Here is a 20,732-nt window from a genome sequence, read left to right as displayed (position 1 = left end):
TAACCACATACTGACTTTAGTTGTATTTTTAAACACATGAACATTGCAGTGTGTGTCTGAGGTGCACCTTTGACCGACTGCGACTCTTCTCAGCTCAACTTGTAGCTATGTTAGTGTTTTACACCAGCTGGTTTCTGTGGTGACCACATTAGGGTAATTAAACCCACATGTGGTCATTTAATACACACACACACTGTGCACTGTAAACAGTAAAGCTAAAATAGCTTGGTCCCTGTAGCATTAGCAAAGCTTGAGCATTAGATTTGTAGAAACTGGGATCACATGCTACAGTGGCACAGAGGCTGTTTTCTGTTTACAGCTGTTAAATATGACTTTGGCCAAAAAAGATTTGGCAGGAAGCTCCTGAGCCTGATTGGCGCACAGGATGGGTGGGTGTCCGACACAGCACAACAAGACAAATAATGTCAGGTGAGCAGGTAGCCACAAGAAACTGTTTGACTTTGACTTATATAAACTCTCCTGTGGCAGGCCAATGTCTGTAACATTAAGACCAGACAATGTCCTAAAGAGTTTAATGTATTCACATATTTAAATATCAGTATTAAGTCATGTGTGATGATCTATTTAATTGATTCGATTAAAAAGTTGTGATATTTGCCATTAACAACGACAGTTCAACCAAAACAAAACTTGATCAGGTCTCAAACACCCAGACCCCCAGTCTAAAGTTATGATATGTAACTTTTCCATATTTAAGTGTCTAATAATGACTTTACATATATTATACAGTATATTTAGTCGAGTTGGCTTTTTACATTGCATTTACAACCAGAGGAATCAGTGATTTTAACCATGGTACTAACCTGCGTCATTTGGTCGCCTGTTAACAACGGCGTATCCTCTTAGCTCATGTGTGAGTGTTGTGTCTGCCAGAAGCTCAAAATGGACTTTTATTCTGTTGCATTTTTAAGATACTCTACTCTTTTTACACCTTGGTTGTTTTAATCAGAGGGGCCAATGGACATCTGGATCTTAAGATACTGAAGAGAAAAACTAAGTTAAACCACTTTACTAGCCTGGTCTGACTGTTATGAAGAGGAAGGCACTTCTTAAACCTCTGTTTAAAAACCACCCAAATGTTCGGTTAATAAATATCAGAGAAACAACTGTAAGGTTACAGAACTCTCAGTAGTCTTGTATCTTTGGCGCAGCTTCAGCGAATCACTGACTTTTAATGTGAAAACCGCCTTATCCAGTGTTTTTACTGGTGGTAATTACCAGAGGAAAAGCTTAATGGATATGATGTTGAGGATACCAATTCCCATGATCCCACACTACTTCACCAAGTCTTATGTTAGTCTTATAGTTTTGATTGAGAGACCTCTACACACATGCACACATAAATGGAAGTCCTCCACTTTACATGGCAAAGTTACAAGTGTCACTTCTGAATCTACAGATTTATAAGCGGTGCATTCAGGGGCATAAATCTCACCTGACGTCTCTCTGGGAAACATTCGGTGACGCAAATAAAGTGCAGAGACCGTGAAAACAAGAAAGGTCCCTATGCACAGTATTTACAAATAGAGTCCATACTGTACAAAGTGTCAATGTCTGAGGACTCAGTTCGGTCATGTTTGAGCAGCGAGGTCACGCTCAGCTGTTATCACTCTGTCATTCTGAAAGCCTGCAGGGAAAACATGTCCACAACAGAGCAGAACCGAGACTTGGCTTCTCCTCTCTTATCTACAGAGCCACGTCGCTTTTTACTGGGTGTCTGTGACCCATCAATAGTGTGATTTTGATATGAAACTTGGTTCTGTTTGCAGCTGTGCTAGAAAATATGTCTGCCTGTCTAAAGTTTATCATCATTATTATTTTGAATAAACTAATATCAGCAAAATATATTTCTGTCGGTTGACGAATCAACTTATTGTTTGAGCTCTCATCAGATTTGCCTTCTTTGTAACACTCCAAACATCATAAAATGAAGATGAGGCCAAACCAAATGTGAATGACACAAAGAGCAGTGTTTTTTGTTTTGTTGGGGGCTCCATGGGCTCACATTATGTACTTTGATACTGATGACACAGGACTGAAGGTAGCTGCTCAACTGTTTGTGTAATCCTCTTTCTCTTTTTCACTGAAAGTCAACACGTGGAGTGCACCTCTGGCTACGAGGTATTAGGAAATTAATCACAGTTACAGAGAAGTTGTTTAACTGCTACGATCTCTTTAGCTTGGGCTGTTTTTAAAGGTCACAGTTTTATATCATTTAGCAAGGATCTGACATTTCCTGTACCAGTGTCAAAACATGTACAATCAGACCAATGAGGACGGGGAAAACTGTAACAGCTTCGTGTGAAAAACCTCTGCAGTTCCTTAAATCCCTGCAGCTCCTGAAGGCAGCAGGACTAATGTTGTTGTTACTCGCTGTTTTTAGACCTCTGCAAAAAAAAGCCAGTGAACCCTTTGGCGTTACCTCCAACTATCTGTAATCTGATCTGATCTTTATCTACACTCATCAACCATAAGGTGATTTAAGATTCAAATGAAAGTACTGATGATTCAGGATGAACTCTCACACTGTAGTTTCCTAGATCCTTAAAAACACGACCCCAAACATTGTAAAGTCTGGACTGGACATGCTCCAATCAGGACAGTAAAAGATGTCAACTCAAAAAAAGCCGCAACGACATCTATTTTAATATACAGGATACAGAAAATGTACAAACAATCATTAAAACATTCATGTCGTGGTTGAAAAGAGTCAGTGAAACGATCGGCTAATGTCATCAACAGAAGCTAACTGTAGTCAAGAGTTCTCAGACCTGGAGTCAGTGAAGACACTTTGACCTGCAAGAAAACTACAACATATAGAGAGACAACAACTGGTGTGACACAAGAAAGATCTCAGAGGAATGAGGAGGAGTAGCTGGTGTTTAGATCTTCATCAGTCCGCAGTCACACAAAGTGTCTATAAATGGAGATGAGTCTCACCAGAAGACAATGTCCCAACACCGATGATCAGTAACATAACCAAGAAGCTACAGGCTGAAAGGAATCATGGGAGCTGGTTAAAGGGATGGTTCAACATTTTGGCAAATTGCCCACTGCCATTATCCCTATAGTCTTAGTAGTTGGTCCGTTACCTTTAATTGTTGGTGCAAGCTATTTTTAGAACGGAGTGAGCTGCTCAGAGCTAAGCTACGCTATTGGGATTTCCCTCATCAAACTCATCAAATACACAATCCAACAACTCCAAAACGCTCTGGTGGACAAGTTGTGACCTGCACATTCACCACGCTATGAGATAATAACGGAACGTTACAAGACAGAGTTGTTTTTGAGGCAAATACAGAGACTGCTTTTCAAAAAACTGCTCCCTACGGGAACGCGTATCTGTGGTTTTACATTAATTTACCTCGAAGACAACTCTGTCTCGTAACGTTCCGTTATTATCTCATAGCGTGGTGAATGTGCAGGTCACAACTTGTCCACCAGAGAGTTGTTGGATTGTGTATTTGATGAGGGAAACCAAGAAATCCCATTAGCCTCCGTAGCATAGCTCTGAGCAGCTCCCGGCTCTGGTCCGCCGTTCTAAAAACAGCTTGCACCGACAATTAAAGGTAATGAACCTACTCCTAAAACTAGGGATTATGGCAATGGGCCAATTTGCCAAAATGTTGAACTATCCCTTTAACATCTCCCTTCATGAGAAGAGCATCATCCCACGTCAGGATGGGTGTGAACCAGCAGGAGAAGCTGATGATGATGCAGCAACACAATGACCCTAAAATTCAGCTCTGGACTGGACTGGACTGAACTGGACTGTGTCCCGGTCAGAGACCACATCTTAGTCCAGTTGCAACATTGTGGGGAAACGTACCGAGCAGGGAACCTGGGAATCAGCTCTTCAACGAATCATGGTCCAACCTGAACACGGAGCAGCTCTGATCAGCTGCTGCGTTCCAGTTACTGGAAAATAATTAACATACAAGGGTTCACTGACTGTTTCCACCATTACTGTGAATGTATTAACTAAAGACATGAAATATAATTATTTGTGTCTTAGGTAAAGATCAGATCAGATTTCATGACCAGTTAGTAAACAGAGATGTACTGACTCAGTTTCCATGGAGACGCCTGGTCATCACAGATGTCTCTCACAACTTTCTTTTCAGCAGAATTAGTGTCTCATTTTTTTAATCCTTGAAACAAATGAATTAGTGAACTATCTCACTTGCTCCTAGTCGTAGGAGGTGAGATACATGTTAATCATTACTAAAATTAGGTTGTTGGGGTTTTTAGTTTGTTTTTGTTTTGTTTTTTTATACCAAATTCTTCTTATGACTACCTGGTGGAAAATAATACTGAACACAAAATCCAAATAAAGATACATAACGACAAAAACAGACAAAGCGACAGTTAGGATTCATACAGGCTGTTACAGTAGTGCAGATAAACAGCTGCTTTTCTTTCGTGGCTGGAGTTTAGACGAAGCCTGAGAGTCACACAGACGTTTGTACACACACACACACACACACCCCTGTGTTAGAAGTCACACGTGTACACACACGGTCCCTCCATGACCCTTTTCCACCTCCCTTATTCACGTGTGTGTGTAGACAGAGATGCAGTTGTAACCAGTTTACAGCTTGATGGTGTCAGTGTCCTAGAATCAATATAAAGTGATTAAATATGTCAACATTATTCTTGATGAGGTTTGAAGTTGTTTGTGATTTGTTTCCTCTTTTTCAGATTTCACTTCTTTTCCTTTTTATTCTTGTGAAACCTCTCAACTATCTGAAGAAGTGACTGAACCTGTCTCCAGTATGGAGCTGCAGAAGCTGTCCAATGGTAACCACCACCACGACGCTGCTGTGGAAGGAGGGTGCGTATCCTGTGTGTGTCCTACTCTACACCAACCCAACATAGACTGGTTGCACATCGTGTATATTCATATTTTAAAATTGAAGAAGTGTTTTTCTTGTTTGTTTGTGGTGGACGTTGCAGAATCCCGCCAGAGAAAGAAAAGTTCCTGCAGCACAGTGATGGACCAAAGAGGCCTCAGTTCACAGATGTGAGTATGTGGCACGGAGATGCTGTGATCATGTGATAATAATTGATAAATGAGAGTGTCAGGGTCAGATATTAGTTACGCCCCGATCCACAGGAGAAGAATGGACACACAAAGTTAATGACATAACATACAGTATATTGCATAATAATACATTTTATTTATAAAAGTGCTCAAAGATGCTTACATAAAAGCAACAACACAATTAAAATACAGAAACAATGTAGAATAACAACGCAATTAAAATACAATACAAGTACAATGTAGAAGATCAAAAAGGGATATGAAATGAGATAGGATAGAATAACAGAAAATTAGACATATTTAAATGTACAGATTAAAGCCAGTTAAAAAAGGTGGGTTTTAGGAGTGATTTAAGGTGCGGGGGTCTGTACAGTCTCTGATGGGTTTGGGGAGTGAATTCCAGAGGGTGGGGGCGGCAGAATTGAATGGAAAAAAAAGACATTTACAAATACATAAATTCTCCAACATATCAAAATGAGACTCTTTCATGAAAAAGTCATAGATAAATTTTAGGGATGTAACAGTTTAAAACTAGATAAGAAAAAAACACACTCCTAAACAGGATGAATGCATGTACATGTATGTGTATGGATATACATCATTTTTTATATCATGTTACATGTTTCACTTGAAACATTAATAAGAAGATTCAGGTTTTGAGGATGTAGCTTATCACAATTTCAGATGAAACAAGAGAAGAAAGTTATACAAGTTATACAAAGTTATAAACACTCAACACGTACTGTTCATTCAATAAAAACTGGACTCATTGGGAGCTGTACTGGGAGCTGTGGTCACATGTCACTCCTTTTCAAAGTTAAACCTTGGTCTTTTAACTACATAAATTATGAAATGGAGAGAACTTATTGTAACCACATGCAGTGGGTGTGTTGCTATAGCAACTGACTTTGCTGTTCAGTTTTGGGATGTTTTGCCTCTGAGTGGCGACACGAATGTGAAATATTAAAGTGCATCGATTTCTACAAAATCTGGTTTGCATGACCTATGATTCACTCCTCCATGTATGAGTATTTTTATTAGAGTGGGTGTGGCTACAAAACATAGGCTACAGATGGGTCTGTCACTATGTATATGACTGACAATATTGAGTGTGTCTGCAGTCATCATATGAACTTCATGAACAACATTTCCTATTCATGCTCAGTGTTGGATTCAAACCATAATATTTGATGAAGCTCCTGAAAGTGTTCTAAGTTTAAACAGATTTTCACATGTGATGTTGTATCCTGATGTGAGAAGGTGAAATGTTGAATACAATGTTCCCATCGTATGTCTCCCTCAGTTTGAGGGTAAAACCTCCTTCGGCATGTCCGTCTTCAACCTGAGCAACGCCATCATGGGCAGCGGCATCCTGGGTCTGTCATACGCCATGTCCAACACCGGCATCGTCCTCTTCCTGTGAGCGCTGCAGATACATACACTTTGGTTCAGAGAGTACAACTGGACATGATACATACACACACACACACACACACACACACATGCATGTTTTTCTGTACATCAGCAATTCCTTGAAAACGACAGACAGTCGACAAACAGACAGGAAGAGTCAAGGTAAATATTGCACAACTCCCACGTCCTGCCACATGCAGTTATGTCATATGTGGACAACAGTTAACAGAGCCTCAGTGTGGTGGTGGTGGTGGTGAAACCAAGCTCCTGAAACTCTCCTCAAATAACAAACAGTGGACTATATTATCTATACTGGTATATGCAAACACGGAAAGAAGACCAGTGTCCAGATATAACCAACAGAACACAGCTGTGCACGTGTCAACATGTTTGCACTGTCATCATCATAAAATATCTTGTTATATATCTGAGGAAACTATTCATAAATTACTGAATATTTCCTATATATATACAGTATATATCCACAATGATCAATCAACAAATAAATAATTTGTGTCAAAGAAGGCGCATTATCTGTCATACCCCTCCCAAATTCAAGTAGGCTAAGCTTTATTGTCAGGACAAATTGCCAAAGCTACACAGAAATTAACAATAAAAGATAGTTGGGAACAAATCTATAGTAATGATCAAACATCAATAGACCCATAAAAGTACTGAAAACAGTTCTACTTAAAGGTCCAGTGTGTAAAATGAGGGGAAATCAGTGACATCAAGCATTCCGATTCTATTAATTATAAAACAGGAAGGTGAAATTCGGCGATCTGATTGGTTGTTAACCGTGATATAATGAGCATATACCACGGCTACTATTCTAAAGCCTTCAATTCAATTCAATTCAATTCAATTTATTTGAGGTGGGACAGCGCATGTTCATGAACGAAACATAAAATCGTAAACAGGCAGGATACAAGAAAGTGAAAATATCATTATCACAGAGCTATCACTCCGTGTCAATCACTCTGACTGGTATGAATGGAAGTTTGTTGTCATGTATCCATGACAATGTACTGTTAAATCGGTAGCAAAAGACAGTCTGTGTTTTTACGACATTAACAAATGGATTAAAGTAGTTGAATTCACATGTTTAAAGTTAACTTTCACCTCCGGGGAGGGTTAACAATGGTAGAGTGGACTGAGCAGTGACTTTCACATGAAAAAAAAGCAGAGGAAAAGACGTCTGGAGAGGTGGGACTATTGTTTCCTCAGTGGGGCTATTTTATTGGATAATATTTCTGGTTGAGTAAAAACTACATTAAATTGATTGCTTATTCCTCTTTCATATTGTCATTATTGGTAACTGTTTTATAAAAGCAATATATCACTTCAGTCCGTGATATATGCGGCATATATGGGGCGTTTTTCGGCCCGACGCGAAGCGGAGGTAGCTTAAATAATTCTATTATTTATTTATGGTTGGCAGGATTTTCCATTCTGTACAAACATGGTGGCGCAAGATGGCGACACTCTCTAAGCAAGACCCTTGCTATAAAAGAAGAATTATAAGGCTATGAAAACCAAACAGATGTTATTTTATAGTGATTATACACTTATACAAATATATTCATGGGTAGTATATTCAGATTTTGCCAATAAATCTTGACAAATATTACACACTGGACCTTTAATTCAGCTCCTGACTATACAGGACACATATGTTGTCTACATTCTCGTCATTATTCTATTGTTATCATCTTTTTTTTTTTCTTAATGCTTCACGTCGTGTTGTTTGCAGGACTAGTGCTACACAAATAAAGTCTGACACACCAACATAAAATCTTTCTTAGTTTCCCATCAGTCACTCCTGCCTCCTCCTGTCCTCTCTGCCTAGGGTCAAAGAAAAATATATTTCACTTCATGATTTGGGATTTTGTTCTGTGTGATTATGCAAGTGGCCTGTCAGGAGATGTGTGGTAAACCCCGTGTCGACCCCTGTGGCCTCTGCAGTGAAATGAAACTTTAAATATACGCACTGACAGTGGAGTGCGGCAACATGTAAGACGTGACAGCAATAACATGATCGACCATGTCTGTTGTGTTTTACAGGATCCTGTTGACGTGTATTGCTTGTCTGTCCTGTTATTCCGTCCACCTGCTGCTGCGCAGTGCTGGAGTTGTGGGTAAGGCTTTATGACATATGGGAAAATATCCCCAGTTTACACTCAGAGCTCTTGTCCAATGTCTTTGAAGGTGTCTGAGTGTCCTCCGAGTGGTAACGTGTCTCTTCTGTGCTGCTCTCGCCAGGTATTCGTGCCTATGAGCAGCTGGGCCTCAGAGCTTTTGGTCACACAGGGAAGATTCTAGCAGCTGTCATCATAACGTTACATAACATTGGAGGTAAGACAGTGGGAAATTGATGTGCTGTCTGAAATGTTTAGCCTATGTGATAAAAGCGGGTGGGAGCGATGAGCCTCGCTGTTTTGAGGGAACATGTGAAAACCTGTGGGATTTGTAGACTAATAAACACTCTTTCTTCAGGCTGTCTATGTTTTCCTCTCCTCCAGCCATGTCCAGTTACCTGTTCATAGTCAAGTATGAGTTGCCACTGGTCATCCAAGCCTTTCTGGGCCAGACAACAGCCCCTGAGTGAGTACTGTTTAAAAACAGCAGCATGTATAACGTCCTTACAGAAAAACCACATGAACTTCACATATAATTTTTCACATGTAAAAAAAAATTGCACATGGGAATCAAGTTATTGGCTCATGGGAAACATGTGGTGTTGGCCCAATTTTATGTGAATCACATGTGAATTCCCATGTGAACCCATTTTCCACATGTGCTCTACATGGCAACACATGTGATCACATGTAGAGCACATGTGGAAAATGGGTTCACATGGGAATTCACATGTGGTTCACAAAAAAAACACATGTTTCCCATGTGCAAATAACATGTGAAGTTCATGTGGTTGGTATCGGTGTCATCATGTGTGTCCATGACAGAAACAAAAGAGGTCCAGGATAAAAGATGAAAATGTAATTGTGTCTTTCTGCCACAAGTTGTCATCATTTCAACTTTTTTTTAGCAGTAGATTCATCTGTATTATAACATGAGTAACATGAGAGTAAGCAAGTGAGTAAGTGGTTCTCACCTCATCATAATGCACAGAGCAGGAAGGAAGTCGCTCTGAGGCCTTGTAGCACAAAACATAAAGAGAGAAAGCAGAGCACTGACAGCTGGGGCCAGATGCATAAAACTGTATAGACTCACTGCTAAAACTGTGTGTACACAAAACAAAACTGAAAAAATGTGCATGGACTGTCTTTACCAATCAGAATCATAATGACGTGCGCACACATGGTTCCACTTTATTAAACCCACCCATTGAGAAATTGGATGCATGTGCACAATGGTCATTTCCTCTGCCATCATTAGCCATAAATGGATCAAGACACGCCTCTTAATCCATCAGGTCAGACTTTTTTAGTGCATGCGCGATAATACTTAAGTATTTTTACCCACATTTTTCAATCAATATCTAATTGCACATTTTTAATACTCATATTACAGATAGTTCTTAGGTTTATATCATTCTTTTTTCACTGTATTTCTCTGCTGCTTAGCTTATTTAAAATAAAATTCTGGGACCGTACTTAGTTGTGTTCCCTTTCATACACTTGGTGCTCTAAAATGACAATAAATCTTCTTGAATCTTCCTTTTGCATTAATCAGCCACAAGAAAGACCAGACAGAAGCCCTGTGAGACAACATGTGTAGGCTATCAATTTACTTTAATAGAGTCACTCTAAAGGTAAAGCCATTGTTAAAGGGATTGTTCAACATTTTGACAAATTGGCGCATCGCATAATCCCTATCGTTTTAGGAGTAGGTACGTTACCTTGTGTAAAGTGCAAGCTATTTTTAGAATGGCGGAGCAGAGCTGCAAGCTGCTCAGAGCTACGCTATGGAGGCTCATAGAATTTCTTGGTTTCCCTCATCAATCTCATCAAATACACAATCCAACAACTCTAAAATGCTCTCGTGGACAAGTTGTGACCTGCACATTCACCACGCTATGAGATAATAACAGAACGTTACGACACAGAGTTGTTTTTGAGGCAAATGCAGAGACTGCTTGCCAAAAAACTGCTCCCGACGGGAACGCGCATCAGCTGTTTTGCATGAATTTACCTCGAAAACAACTCATAGTGTGGTGAATGTGCAGGTCACAACTTGTCCACCAGAGCATTCCTAAAACTATATGGATTATAGCAATGTGCCAATTTGCCAAAATGTTGAACTACCGGTATCCCTTTAAAACACGACAGATTGTATTATTGTTATGTAGTCTCCCACTTCCATCATAGGACAACTGAACACTGACTAGTTACACATCACATCACCACTGCTACACTTCATATCGCTCTGCAGATCTCAACTATCAGTTAAAGTCAACGTGGATAATGTGGTTCAAACTAAACGACCAGAGTCTACCACAAACGTCTCTGTACTGCAATTAAGATTACAAACCTGGGGAAATAAAAGATAATAATAAAGTTTGACAAAGATACATTTCTTTAAAAAGTCCAAAACAGTTACTGAATGCCTCATGATAATTGATAATAAGATTATTTCTCTTTATAAATTGTAAAAATAGTTTTTGCTGTCTTAATGGCAAACCCTTTAAAGATGTTTTTGTCTCCAATTGTTATGTGCTTTCACTTCGCTGTGAGTCCTGGATCACTTTGGAGGATTGTGATATACCTGGTCCAAAGTGTGTGTGAGGCGCCCACACTATCACACACTCCCCCTGTATTTACAAATACCAGATCTTGCGTGGGAAATGTCAAGAATTGTATGTGCGGGAACTAGCGTATGCATGCTTTCTGTGCACACACAGCGATTAATGCATCTGGCTCCTGTTGTGATTCAGAGGTTGTGTTGAACATGTGATGCAGGTGTAGGAATTTGTCAGGTCAATGTGGTCAAACTTGAGGTGAAGCAACTTGCAGACTTGATCCTTCACCGCAGGATGGTGTGTGTCCAAATAGACCCCAGAGTGTGTGTTCATGGTGATGAAGGAACAGTGCATTAGTGTGGCTCACACTATGATAACTTGTTCTTGTGTGTTGCTATAAACACGCAAGAATCGCACAGATATATCACAAGCATACATCTGACTTCCTGCCCCGCCTGGACAAGACTGTGTTCTTTTGACCTACTGTTTGTATGCTTCACTATGTGTGTGTGTGTTCTGCACGTAGCGACTGGTACATGAATGGAAACTACCTCATTATCATCGTCACTGCGTGTGTCATCCTCCCGCTGGCCCTGATGAAACACCTGGGTACGTCCCCTCTGCTCAACAACAACTCACCCATGTGTTTCCTCATTGTTTGGTGTGTCAACTCTCAGTCAAAATACTGGTCCTCTGTGTTATTTCAATGTCTTGATGAGGGTTTTTCTTGTGCTCTGCAGGGTATCTTGGTTACACCAGTGGATTCTCCCTCTCCTGCATGGTCTTCTTCCTCTCTGCCGTGAGTGTCCAGCTCCTCAGACAAAACTTAAAGGAGACATATCATGGCCCCTTTCCACAATTTAAAATAGTTCCCAGGTGTCTTAAAGACATGTCTGTGACATGCTTTGGTCAAAATCCCCCAAGGATCAAACATCACAGCTCTTTTCATCCTCTCAAAACAGCCATGTTCAGAACAGCTGGTTTCAGAGCCTGTCCCTTTAAATGCAAATGAACCACTGCTTTCCCCGCCCCTTCTACTGGTACCAGGTAGGGGTGGTATTATGCAAATTCGAATCCTAGTTACATCAGTGGAAGACAAAAGCTCGTAAAACCACATGGATTTCAACCTAGGGAGCCTGCACATTATAGATTTTTTTGTCAATTCTCACATTTCGGGGCCAGAAGGCAAGACAAACACCCAAATATATGTTAAAGAGCCTTCAAAAAGTGATATTTCCATAATATGTCCCGTGTGTGTGTGTGTGTGTGTGTGTGTGTGTGTGTGTGTGTGTGTGTGTGTGTGTGTGTGTGTGTGTGTGTGTGTGTGTGAGGTTCATATGAATGGTCAGAATATCACCTGCAGTAGATTCTGATCCTGGTCAGGAAAGCCAAATGTATTTCTACACACAAGCACATCACCATGTATGTGCATAGGAATGCAGCGGCTCAGGCGTTAAAAATACTGTGCCAGAGCAAAGTGCTGCTCTAACAGGATGATAAACTGATAAACAGAGGACAAGTTAAACCGACTCTTAACATTATAATCCTCCAAACGCACATACGAGACACCAGATCTCACAGAAACTTGTTCGAGAGAGATGTTGTCCCAAGTCCAACCCCCTTTCCTTGTTTTCCTGGTTAGGTTTTCTTTTTCTATATTCCCTTTGGCTCAGTTAGCTGCCATGTTTGTGAGTTGTAAAAATACAAAACATCAGTTTTTAGTGACACTTCCTGGTCTGCTCTCTCATTGGCTGTTGGGGGGCATTTCAATCTGAGACAACCCATTGGGAAAAAGAGGCTCCAACTCAATAAGTAAACACACAACACACCCGATGATTAGTCCAGTGCTCCAATTCAAATCTATTAACTGAGAGCTGAAGTTTTGTTTGTAAAAAAACAAACAAACAAAAAAACGAACTATCCCTTTAATGGTCATAGATATTATATATTGTTATGCCTCTGGAATGAGCACAAGATTCACGGACCACTTTACTGTTGGTTACTATAATTAAAAACGTCTCCTTTAAATTACATTCATGTCCTGCTACGTGACACCAGAAACTAAATAAACACCGACTTCAGCTGATTGTGATGGAAGGTGCAGGTGAGCTGTCGGTTCCTTTTTATAGACTGTCCTTTGTCTGGCTCCTGTGGTGACAGACAGAGACTGTTTTGTATCTGTGAACTAAAAAGCTGCATAAACCAAAAGATTATTTCTGACAAACAAAAAAAGAGAGGAATAGCACCCGACCACGTGCTGGTTTGTGGTTGTGAAAAGTCCTGGTGTGAGCTCATTCCTCTGCGTATCTGCACAGTAGGTTTAGTCCTGCTGGCTGTAGCCAGATTGACAGGGGTGAGTTACCCTCACCAGCTGCTCTGTGCACTGTTTGACCCTTTGGAGAATGTAAGCTGTAGCTGTTACATGTAGTATATCAATTACCAAGATATATGGAGACATCAAGTGACAGAACCAGACAATAACTGGACTAAAATGTCTGTTGTTTTATAAACCAAGCAATCCTCCATAAGCTCTCACTCTCTGTCACATCAGGTCATCTACAAGAAGTTCAACATTGCTTGCCCTCTGGAGGTGTTTGGCAACTACTCGTCGGCCGCTGACATGCCGGAGGACACGTGCACCGTCAAGTACTTCACCATCAACCAAGAGGTCAGAGACGAACTGCCTCCGTTTTCATGCACACACACACATCAGGAGCTGAATTTGAACTGTTCGTTTGTGATGAGTTTTGCTCAGGGGACAGCAATGTGCTCTGAACACGTGTGCAGTCAGAAACTATTTGTGGGTGCATCATGTTACACGCAGCACATGGCTGGATGTGTTTCAAGTTCATATACTTCCTGGAAAGCAGTCCTGTGAAGTTCCTGTGTGACTTGATTTGCAGACGGCGTATACCATCCCCATCCTGGCATTTGCGTTTGTGTGCCACCCCGAGGTGCTTCCCATTTACACCGAACTCAGCAAGTAAGCACACAGCACACACTCTGTTGGATTCTTACACTCTGCACCGCACATGTATGTAGGAAGTGAAAACACACACTTTGTGGAACTGTGGAATAGCTTTTTAAAGTTGCTCTAATACAGCAAGTCTGTGATGTGACCAAAAATCTTATAAAAGAAATTAAATCACAGTGGCATTGAAATCATAGTGAAAACAGTAAAAAAAAAAAATTGAGAAAAAACATAAATAAATGAATAAATAAAATGTTAAAAATAAAAGGATTAGTTCACACAAACACTCCAGATGATCTAATCCACTTTATTATACACTGAATTTATTATACTGAGAAAAAAAAGCTATTTCTTACTTACTTCCATTTTTCTGCTTTTATTTATTTATTTTATTTTTTATAACAAACATAAAACAACACGTATTCAACATGAAACTACAACAAAACATAACATATTTAACAACATACATCTACAACAAAACAGACATACAAATAGATCAAAACATATAATCAGAATGTGCATAGTACACACCGGTATCTCTTCACTTTTAATACCTGCACCATAAATTCATATCATAACTCAAATAGATAAATCATTAAGTAATTCACTCTATAGCAACCCCCCCCAACAAAATATATTGTTAATTAAATTATTGATTTTATTATTTATTTAGAATACAATAGAATATCTTTATTGTCATTGTGCAAAACAACAAAACTGGAATGCAGCGCTTGGTGTGACGATAATAATAATAATAATAAAAAAAATTGTACAAATAAATAAATAGTAAGAAATAACGTAAACGCATTTCTATATTTACTTTTTTCATTACTTGCTTATTTATTTAGGATCTATAGCAATTATATTAGTATATCTTTAAATATACCTCAGCTGAAATTCAGTAACCATGCTGTGTTGCTAAGACATCTGTCACTGTGTTTCCCTGAAGCCCGACCAAGAGAAGGATGCAGAATATTGGCAACGTTTCCATCCTGGGCATGTTCATCATGTACTTCTTCACTGCCACATTTGGATACCTGACTTTCTATGGTGAGAGTGATATGTCTTTAAGTCAGCTGCCAAACATAGCTGAGTGTAATGCCACCGACAAGTCACACATTCTGTGTGTGTGTGTGTGTGTGTGTGTGTGTGTGTGTGTGTGTGTGTGTGTGTGTGCGTGCGTGTGTGTGCGTGCGTATGCAGGGAACACTGAAGCAGAGCTGCTCCACACCTACAGTAAGGTGGACCTCCTGGACACTCTGATCCTGTGTGTGCGACTGGCCGTCCTGGTGGCCGTCACTCTGACTGTACCCGTGGTCCTGTTCCCTGTGAGAGCATGTCCGCCCTTCACACACACATCCACACATCTGATATATCTGACATGGACATGAAACACTTGTGTCTGTGTGTCTCCACTAAAAGAAACAGAAAGTAAAGTGTGCATGTAGGAATCTCTAAAAGTTGTTTATTAAGCATTATTAAATACTTATTATACCATTTCTAAAACATGTATACAAATTAGGTCTGCAATTCATAAACTCAGCTATAAATCTTTACCTCTAATTTATAAAGATTGTATTTTCATACTTAATAAATGATGCATTCAGCATTTATAAATCAAATATTAGATACATCATAAACCATATAGACTTTTATGGGGTAACACTTTACAATACGGGTCCCTTAATTAACGTTAGTTAGTACATTATTAAGCATTAATATATAAACTAATGTGTTAATTAATGCTGAGTAATGCATACATAATGATAACTAATTACATTATTCAACTTTTAAATTCATTAACTAACTTTGAGTAGTAAATATTAATTAACTGCTTAATTAACTAATTACTAATAGGCTACATTAATTAATGTGTTTCCTAATCCTAAGTAATACATAATAATGATTGTTAATATATCTGTAAGCAGTTAATTAATGCTTAATAATGTACTAACTAACGTTAATTAAGGGACCCTTATTGTAAAGTGTTACTGTAATAGTATAGTGATATATTATGTAAAAATTCAAACATTGATGTGACATGACGTGGTGACATCACTGTTGATATAGTGACTACATACTGTATAGGGGTTACTAGGCTAGGTAGGCTATATATCTGCTTCCTATCTACTTCCTGTACATGTGTCACATTAAACACTTTTTAACGCAGGAAGTGGCGTGTTAACTAACGTGCGTGTCTCTGCCAGATCCGCCGTGCCCTCCTGCAGCTGCTGTTTCCAGGGAAACCCTTCCACTGGGCCCGTCATGTCGCCATCGCCGTGTGTTTGCTGTTTGCGGTCAACCTGCTGGTCATCCTCGTCCCTAACATCCGAGACATCTTCGGCATAACTGGTGAGATATTGAAAGTTCAGACTGGACCGACACAGCAGACCAGTCTGAAACCTCTGTGTGAAACTGGTCTGGGGTCTGAGCCAGGGGGCTCCTCTCAGATGACCTGTGTTGTACGGTGCAGTGATCTGTTGTTCCTCCTCTGTGTGTCTAGGAGCGACCACCGCTCCCAGTCTGATCTTCATCCTCCCTGGACTCTTCTACATCCGCATCATCCCCACAGACCAGGAGCCCATGAACTCCAGACCAAAGATCCAGGTGGGTTTCAGGCAGAGGTGGATAACAACTTTTTTTTTTGTTAACAATTTTTTATTCGTTTTTCATATCAATATATAGCAAAAAATAAATAAATAAATAAAAATAAATAAAAAAATATAAAAAAAAGTTGGTGGATAACAACTTAAAGGTGTTAGCTACAAGTTTAATTCCTCCCGGCCAGTAGGTGTAGCACTCACATTCGCCCAATCTCGCTCCAACCTTCAGTTGTACTGGTTATCATCATGGATCTATTATAAGGCATAATAATATAATACATCCATGGTTGCCATGTACGCAAGGGAGCGGCTAGTAGCTAAAGCTAAGCTAACGCTAACCGTATTTAAGGAGCAGCAGCTCCGGTGTTGACAGCAGACTGGAAACACATCTGAATCATTTCACACTAACTCACCTGCAGACGAACCCGACAAACCCGCAGCATCACGCCTGCACCGGTAACGTTACAGTACCGGCGTTAGTTAGCATTAGCATTAGCATGATGCCATTGCCACAGAGCTATCAGGATCTGGCCCTTGAGCTCCGCCTCATGGACCAACGTACTAATGCTGTTGGTACAGAGATCATTTAATGCCAACGTTGTCAACGTAACCAGATGTAGCCTAAATATTTATATATTTTGGGCCCATCAAAATTTACAAAACAATTATTTATATACTATTAAAAAAAATCTGTAAAATTAATACTTTTATTCTGCACCCCTCTAGATGTCTAAATTATATCGTTTTGATGAAAAAGTTGCAGCTTTAAGTAGGTACGAACGGTAGGCTACTCTCGTGAAGATTAGAAGTAAGGGGTGCGCAGGGCGGCAGAGATCAACATAGCTACCTCCGCAGTTAACGATGACGAGGAAGACACGGACGACGTTACCACAGGAGACAATTTTGTAGACGCTTTATTTATAGTTATGTTCTCCGGCAAACGCTAGACACTTGATTCCCTCACTCTACATGTTTGCTCAGGTGTTTTGTTTTTTTTGTTTTATCATACCACATCTATTTCATTCACCTGAAAGACAACAAGAGAAGCTTCTTTTTATGCGTACTATAAAAATACTTTGTACTTTAATTGTACTTGTACTTTTGATACTTGAGTATATTTTTTCACAAGATACTTTTGATACTTAAGTACATGTGAGCTACTTTAAGACTTTTACTCAGGTGGGGCGGTGTTTGGCTCGGTTGGTGGAGCGCCCGCCCCATGTGTTGGGGCTGGAGTCCTCGCTGCAGGCGGCCCCGGTTCGAGTCCCGCGTCGGACGGCCCTGTCCTGCGTGTCATTCCCCCGCTCTCTGCCTCCCATTTCCTGTCACGCTCTCAACTGTCCTATCTAATAAAGGCATGAAAAAGCCAAAAAATATACTTTAAAAAAAAAAAAAGACTTTTACTCAGGTGATTTTCTTATGGGTGACAAAGTCATTTTCAGTTATGGTATTTGTACTTTTACTTTTACGTTTTCAAGCACCTCTGGTTGCAGGTTTCTGGTATAGATCCCAGCCGAACTAGTGGTTCTGTACTGACCGTCTCTTCTTGGGGTTTCAGGCCGCCTGTTTCACAGCACTGGGCTTCATATTCATGACCATGAGCCTCACATTCATCGCGCTGGACTGGATGAGCGGAGAGAAGCGAAATCTCGGTGGCCATTAAAGTGCTCCCCCCCCGCCCCCCACCCCAATCCCTACAGCTACAGCAGCCCACCGCTGCGCCCCCCTCCCCCCGCGGCCCCACCCGACCCTCCAGTCCTCTGGATAGGAACGATTGAACCTAGTGCTGGAGGGCTCAGGGCTTTGGTGGGACTGTTGTCATTAATCATATGGAGAGTCCATTCCTTCCTCCAGAGTGTGAAGAGGAGACCGCTCTCGCCCCGTCGCCCACCTACAGGTTGATCTTCACCACCATCAGTCATCACAGGCGGTGTCCCTCTGTCCTACATGAGGAGCTGCTCAACATGTTGACCACCGACATCCCTCAACCGCTGCAGGCTGTTACGAGCTGATCATGGTCTAACTGAAACATTGAAAGAAAATTGGGCAAATTTCTTCAATTAAAAAAAAACTACAAAAAAACATCTGTTTTTTAATTATCAGCTAAGTTTGATGGAGAAAAAATATTTTTGGTGCTGCTGGTGCTGCTTGACAAAAATGCTGTTTAAAGTAAATCGCATCGTGGTGTTTAACATTGCCGTCCAGTTGTTTCTGCTCCTCAAACGAGTGGCGCAGGAGCAGGGGAACCGAACAAACGCTTCCAGATAATTCACTTCAGTAGATGATGCTGCTGTGTGTACGATAATTCTGCAGAGCAGTGTTTGGCAAAACTGGAAAAAAAAAAAAAACATCATCAATCACGTCCAAGTCTGACATGATGACGTTAATTTTATACAACTGTGAATTCATTTGGACAGCATACAGTATGTGGATATTGTTTAATAAAAATCACAAAAGATGAAACCTGTCTGTTTGTCATTTAAAATTTACCAAAAATACATTGTTTCTCCTGCAGTAAGATCATTTAGAAATTCATTTTATCAGCACAGCTTTTTTTTTTTTTTTTTTTTAAGATTGTTTAGTTTGTTTTCTCCCTGAAACACTTTTTTTTTTTTTGTCAAACTTCCTGCCTGTTCCTGCTTAGCTGTGCTTTAACTAGAAAACAACAAAGTGAGTGTCCCAGAGGAGTGACACATAAATATTGTTTTACATATAAGACAACAATAAACTATTATTGTTCAGGCCACAGTGACACTCCAGTTAAAATAGTAATGATATAAAAAATAACATTTTGATTCTTTAAATCTCAGTTCCAAAATTGTTTAAGGCCCTCCTCTTGTTGTTGCCCTGGTAACTACTTACAAACACCAGTAGTGGGGCAGTAATGCAACTAAAACTAATACTCTTTCAAGGGGTGTTTGGTGGTCAAGTGGCTAATTAGATCACGTACTGTACCATGTTGGCAATGTCCAATGCAGTGATCGTCGGATTGATTCCTGACCGTGCTGATCTCTACTGTGTCATTCCCCCTGTCTCTCCATTATCCGAGCAAAAATGCCCCCCAAAATATACATACGTATATATATAATTATTTTTACTTTATTAATCCCTAAAGGGAAATCCATTTGTCTGTCTCATCTACCATTTGCAGAAGCATTAAAAAGTTTGATGGCAGTGGGTACAGAAGATCTTCTGTGTCTCTCTGTCCTGCAACAAAGAGAGTGGAGCCGTCCACAACCGTTACTTCTTTGGTCCATCAAGGTGTTATGAAGTGGATGATCTGTGTTGTTCAGGATCGCCTCCACCATCCTCATAGTGTATCTCTCCACCACTTCCCCCTGAGAGTCCATCCTTACTGCGATCATAGAGCCAGTCTTCTTGACAAGCTTATCTAGCCTCCTTACCTGCTTTTTCCCCCAAACTTCCTCCCCAGCAGACTGCAGGGTAAAATAAAACACTTGGAAAGGGGAGGAAAAGCCAGCACACCCACGATCCCTTGGACAAACTTTTATTACAGGACAGGCAAGCACAGACATTTCGACCGGATCGTGAGTGTGCTGGCTTTTCAGTTTGTTGCTGCCGTGCACCTCCTTAAGTTTCATCCTTTTTTTTTTAGGTGAGTGCTCGCTTCACCCTCTTTTTTAAAATAAAACACTTGCCACATATATACGGTATACTGTATATAGTAGTTAGGGGATGTAACGGTTACCGGTGTAATGATAAACCGTGGTAAAATTAAGCCGTCCCACGCACCTTGTCTGTTCAGGGTTTTTTCGGTGGATATCACCGAGCTTGAAAAAAATTCCAGGGTAAACACTGGTGTGTGTGTTTGTATAAGTAGTAATAACTATTTTTAAACATTTTGAACAAATTCAACAATACCGTGATAATAATGATAACCGTGATAATTTTGGTCACAATAACTGATATGAATTTTTCATATCTCTATATAGCCTTTGCAATATTAGGTATATATATACA

General features: G+C 40.2%; 1 protein-coding gene across 1 annotated transcript; it reads left to right on the top strand.

The window, feature by feature from the left end:
- Window positions 1-4,778: 4,778 nt before the first annotated feature.
- slc38a5b (solute carrier family 38 member 5b) lies at window positions 4,779-19,214 on the top strand. The gene is made up of 15 exons (XM_085780905.1): window positions 4,779-4,855; window positions 4,978-5,044; window positions 6,369-6,484; window positions 8,543-8,616; window positions 8,741-8,833; window positions 9,001-9,082; window positions 11,704-11,786; window positions 11,918-11,976; window positions 13,729-13,845; window positions 14,081-14,160; window positions 15,098-15,198; window positions 15,352-15,476; window positions 16,356-16,500; window positions 16,652-16,755; window positions 18,310-19,214. Exons 1-15 carry the CDS (start codon window positions 4,797-4,799, stop codon window positions 18,412-18,414), a joined length of 1,410 nt encoding a protein of 469 aa, XP_085637031.1. The 5' UTR covers window positions 4,779-4,796; the 3' UTR covers window positions 18,415-19,214.
- The last annotated feature ends 1,518 nt before the right edge of the window (window positions 19,215-20,732 follow it).

Source organism: Trachurus japonicus, chromosome 7 (assembly GCF_045865225.1).
Source record: "Trachurus japonicus isolate A0001 chromosome 7, Traja_1.0".
Classification (NCBI taxonomy): Eukaryota; Metazoa; Chordata; class Actinopteri; order Carangiformes; family Carangidae; genus Trachurus; species Trachurus japonicus.
Note: the sequence above shows the minus strand (reverse complement) of the source record. Positions and strands in the feature narration are given on the sequence as shown.

Coding starts and splice junctions, on each gene's coding strand:
- slc38a5b (XM_085780905.1), top strand. CDS start 4,797: ATGGAGCTGCAGAAGCTGTCCAATGGTAACCACCACCACGACGCTGCT. Junction 8,834..9,000: donor AACGTTACATAACATTGGAG/GTAAGACAGTGG, acceptor CCTCTCCTCCAG/CCATGTCCAGTTACCTGTTC. Junction 16,756..18,309: donor ACTCCAGACCAAAGATCCAG/GTGGGTTTCAGG, acceptor TTGGGGTTTCAG/GCCGCCTGTTTCACAGCACT.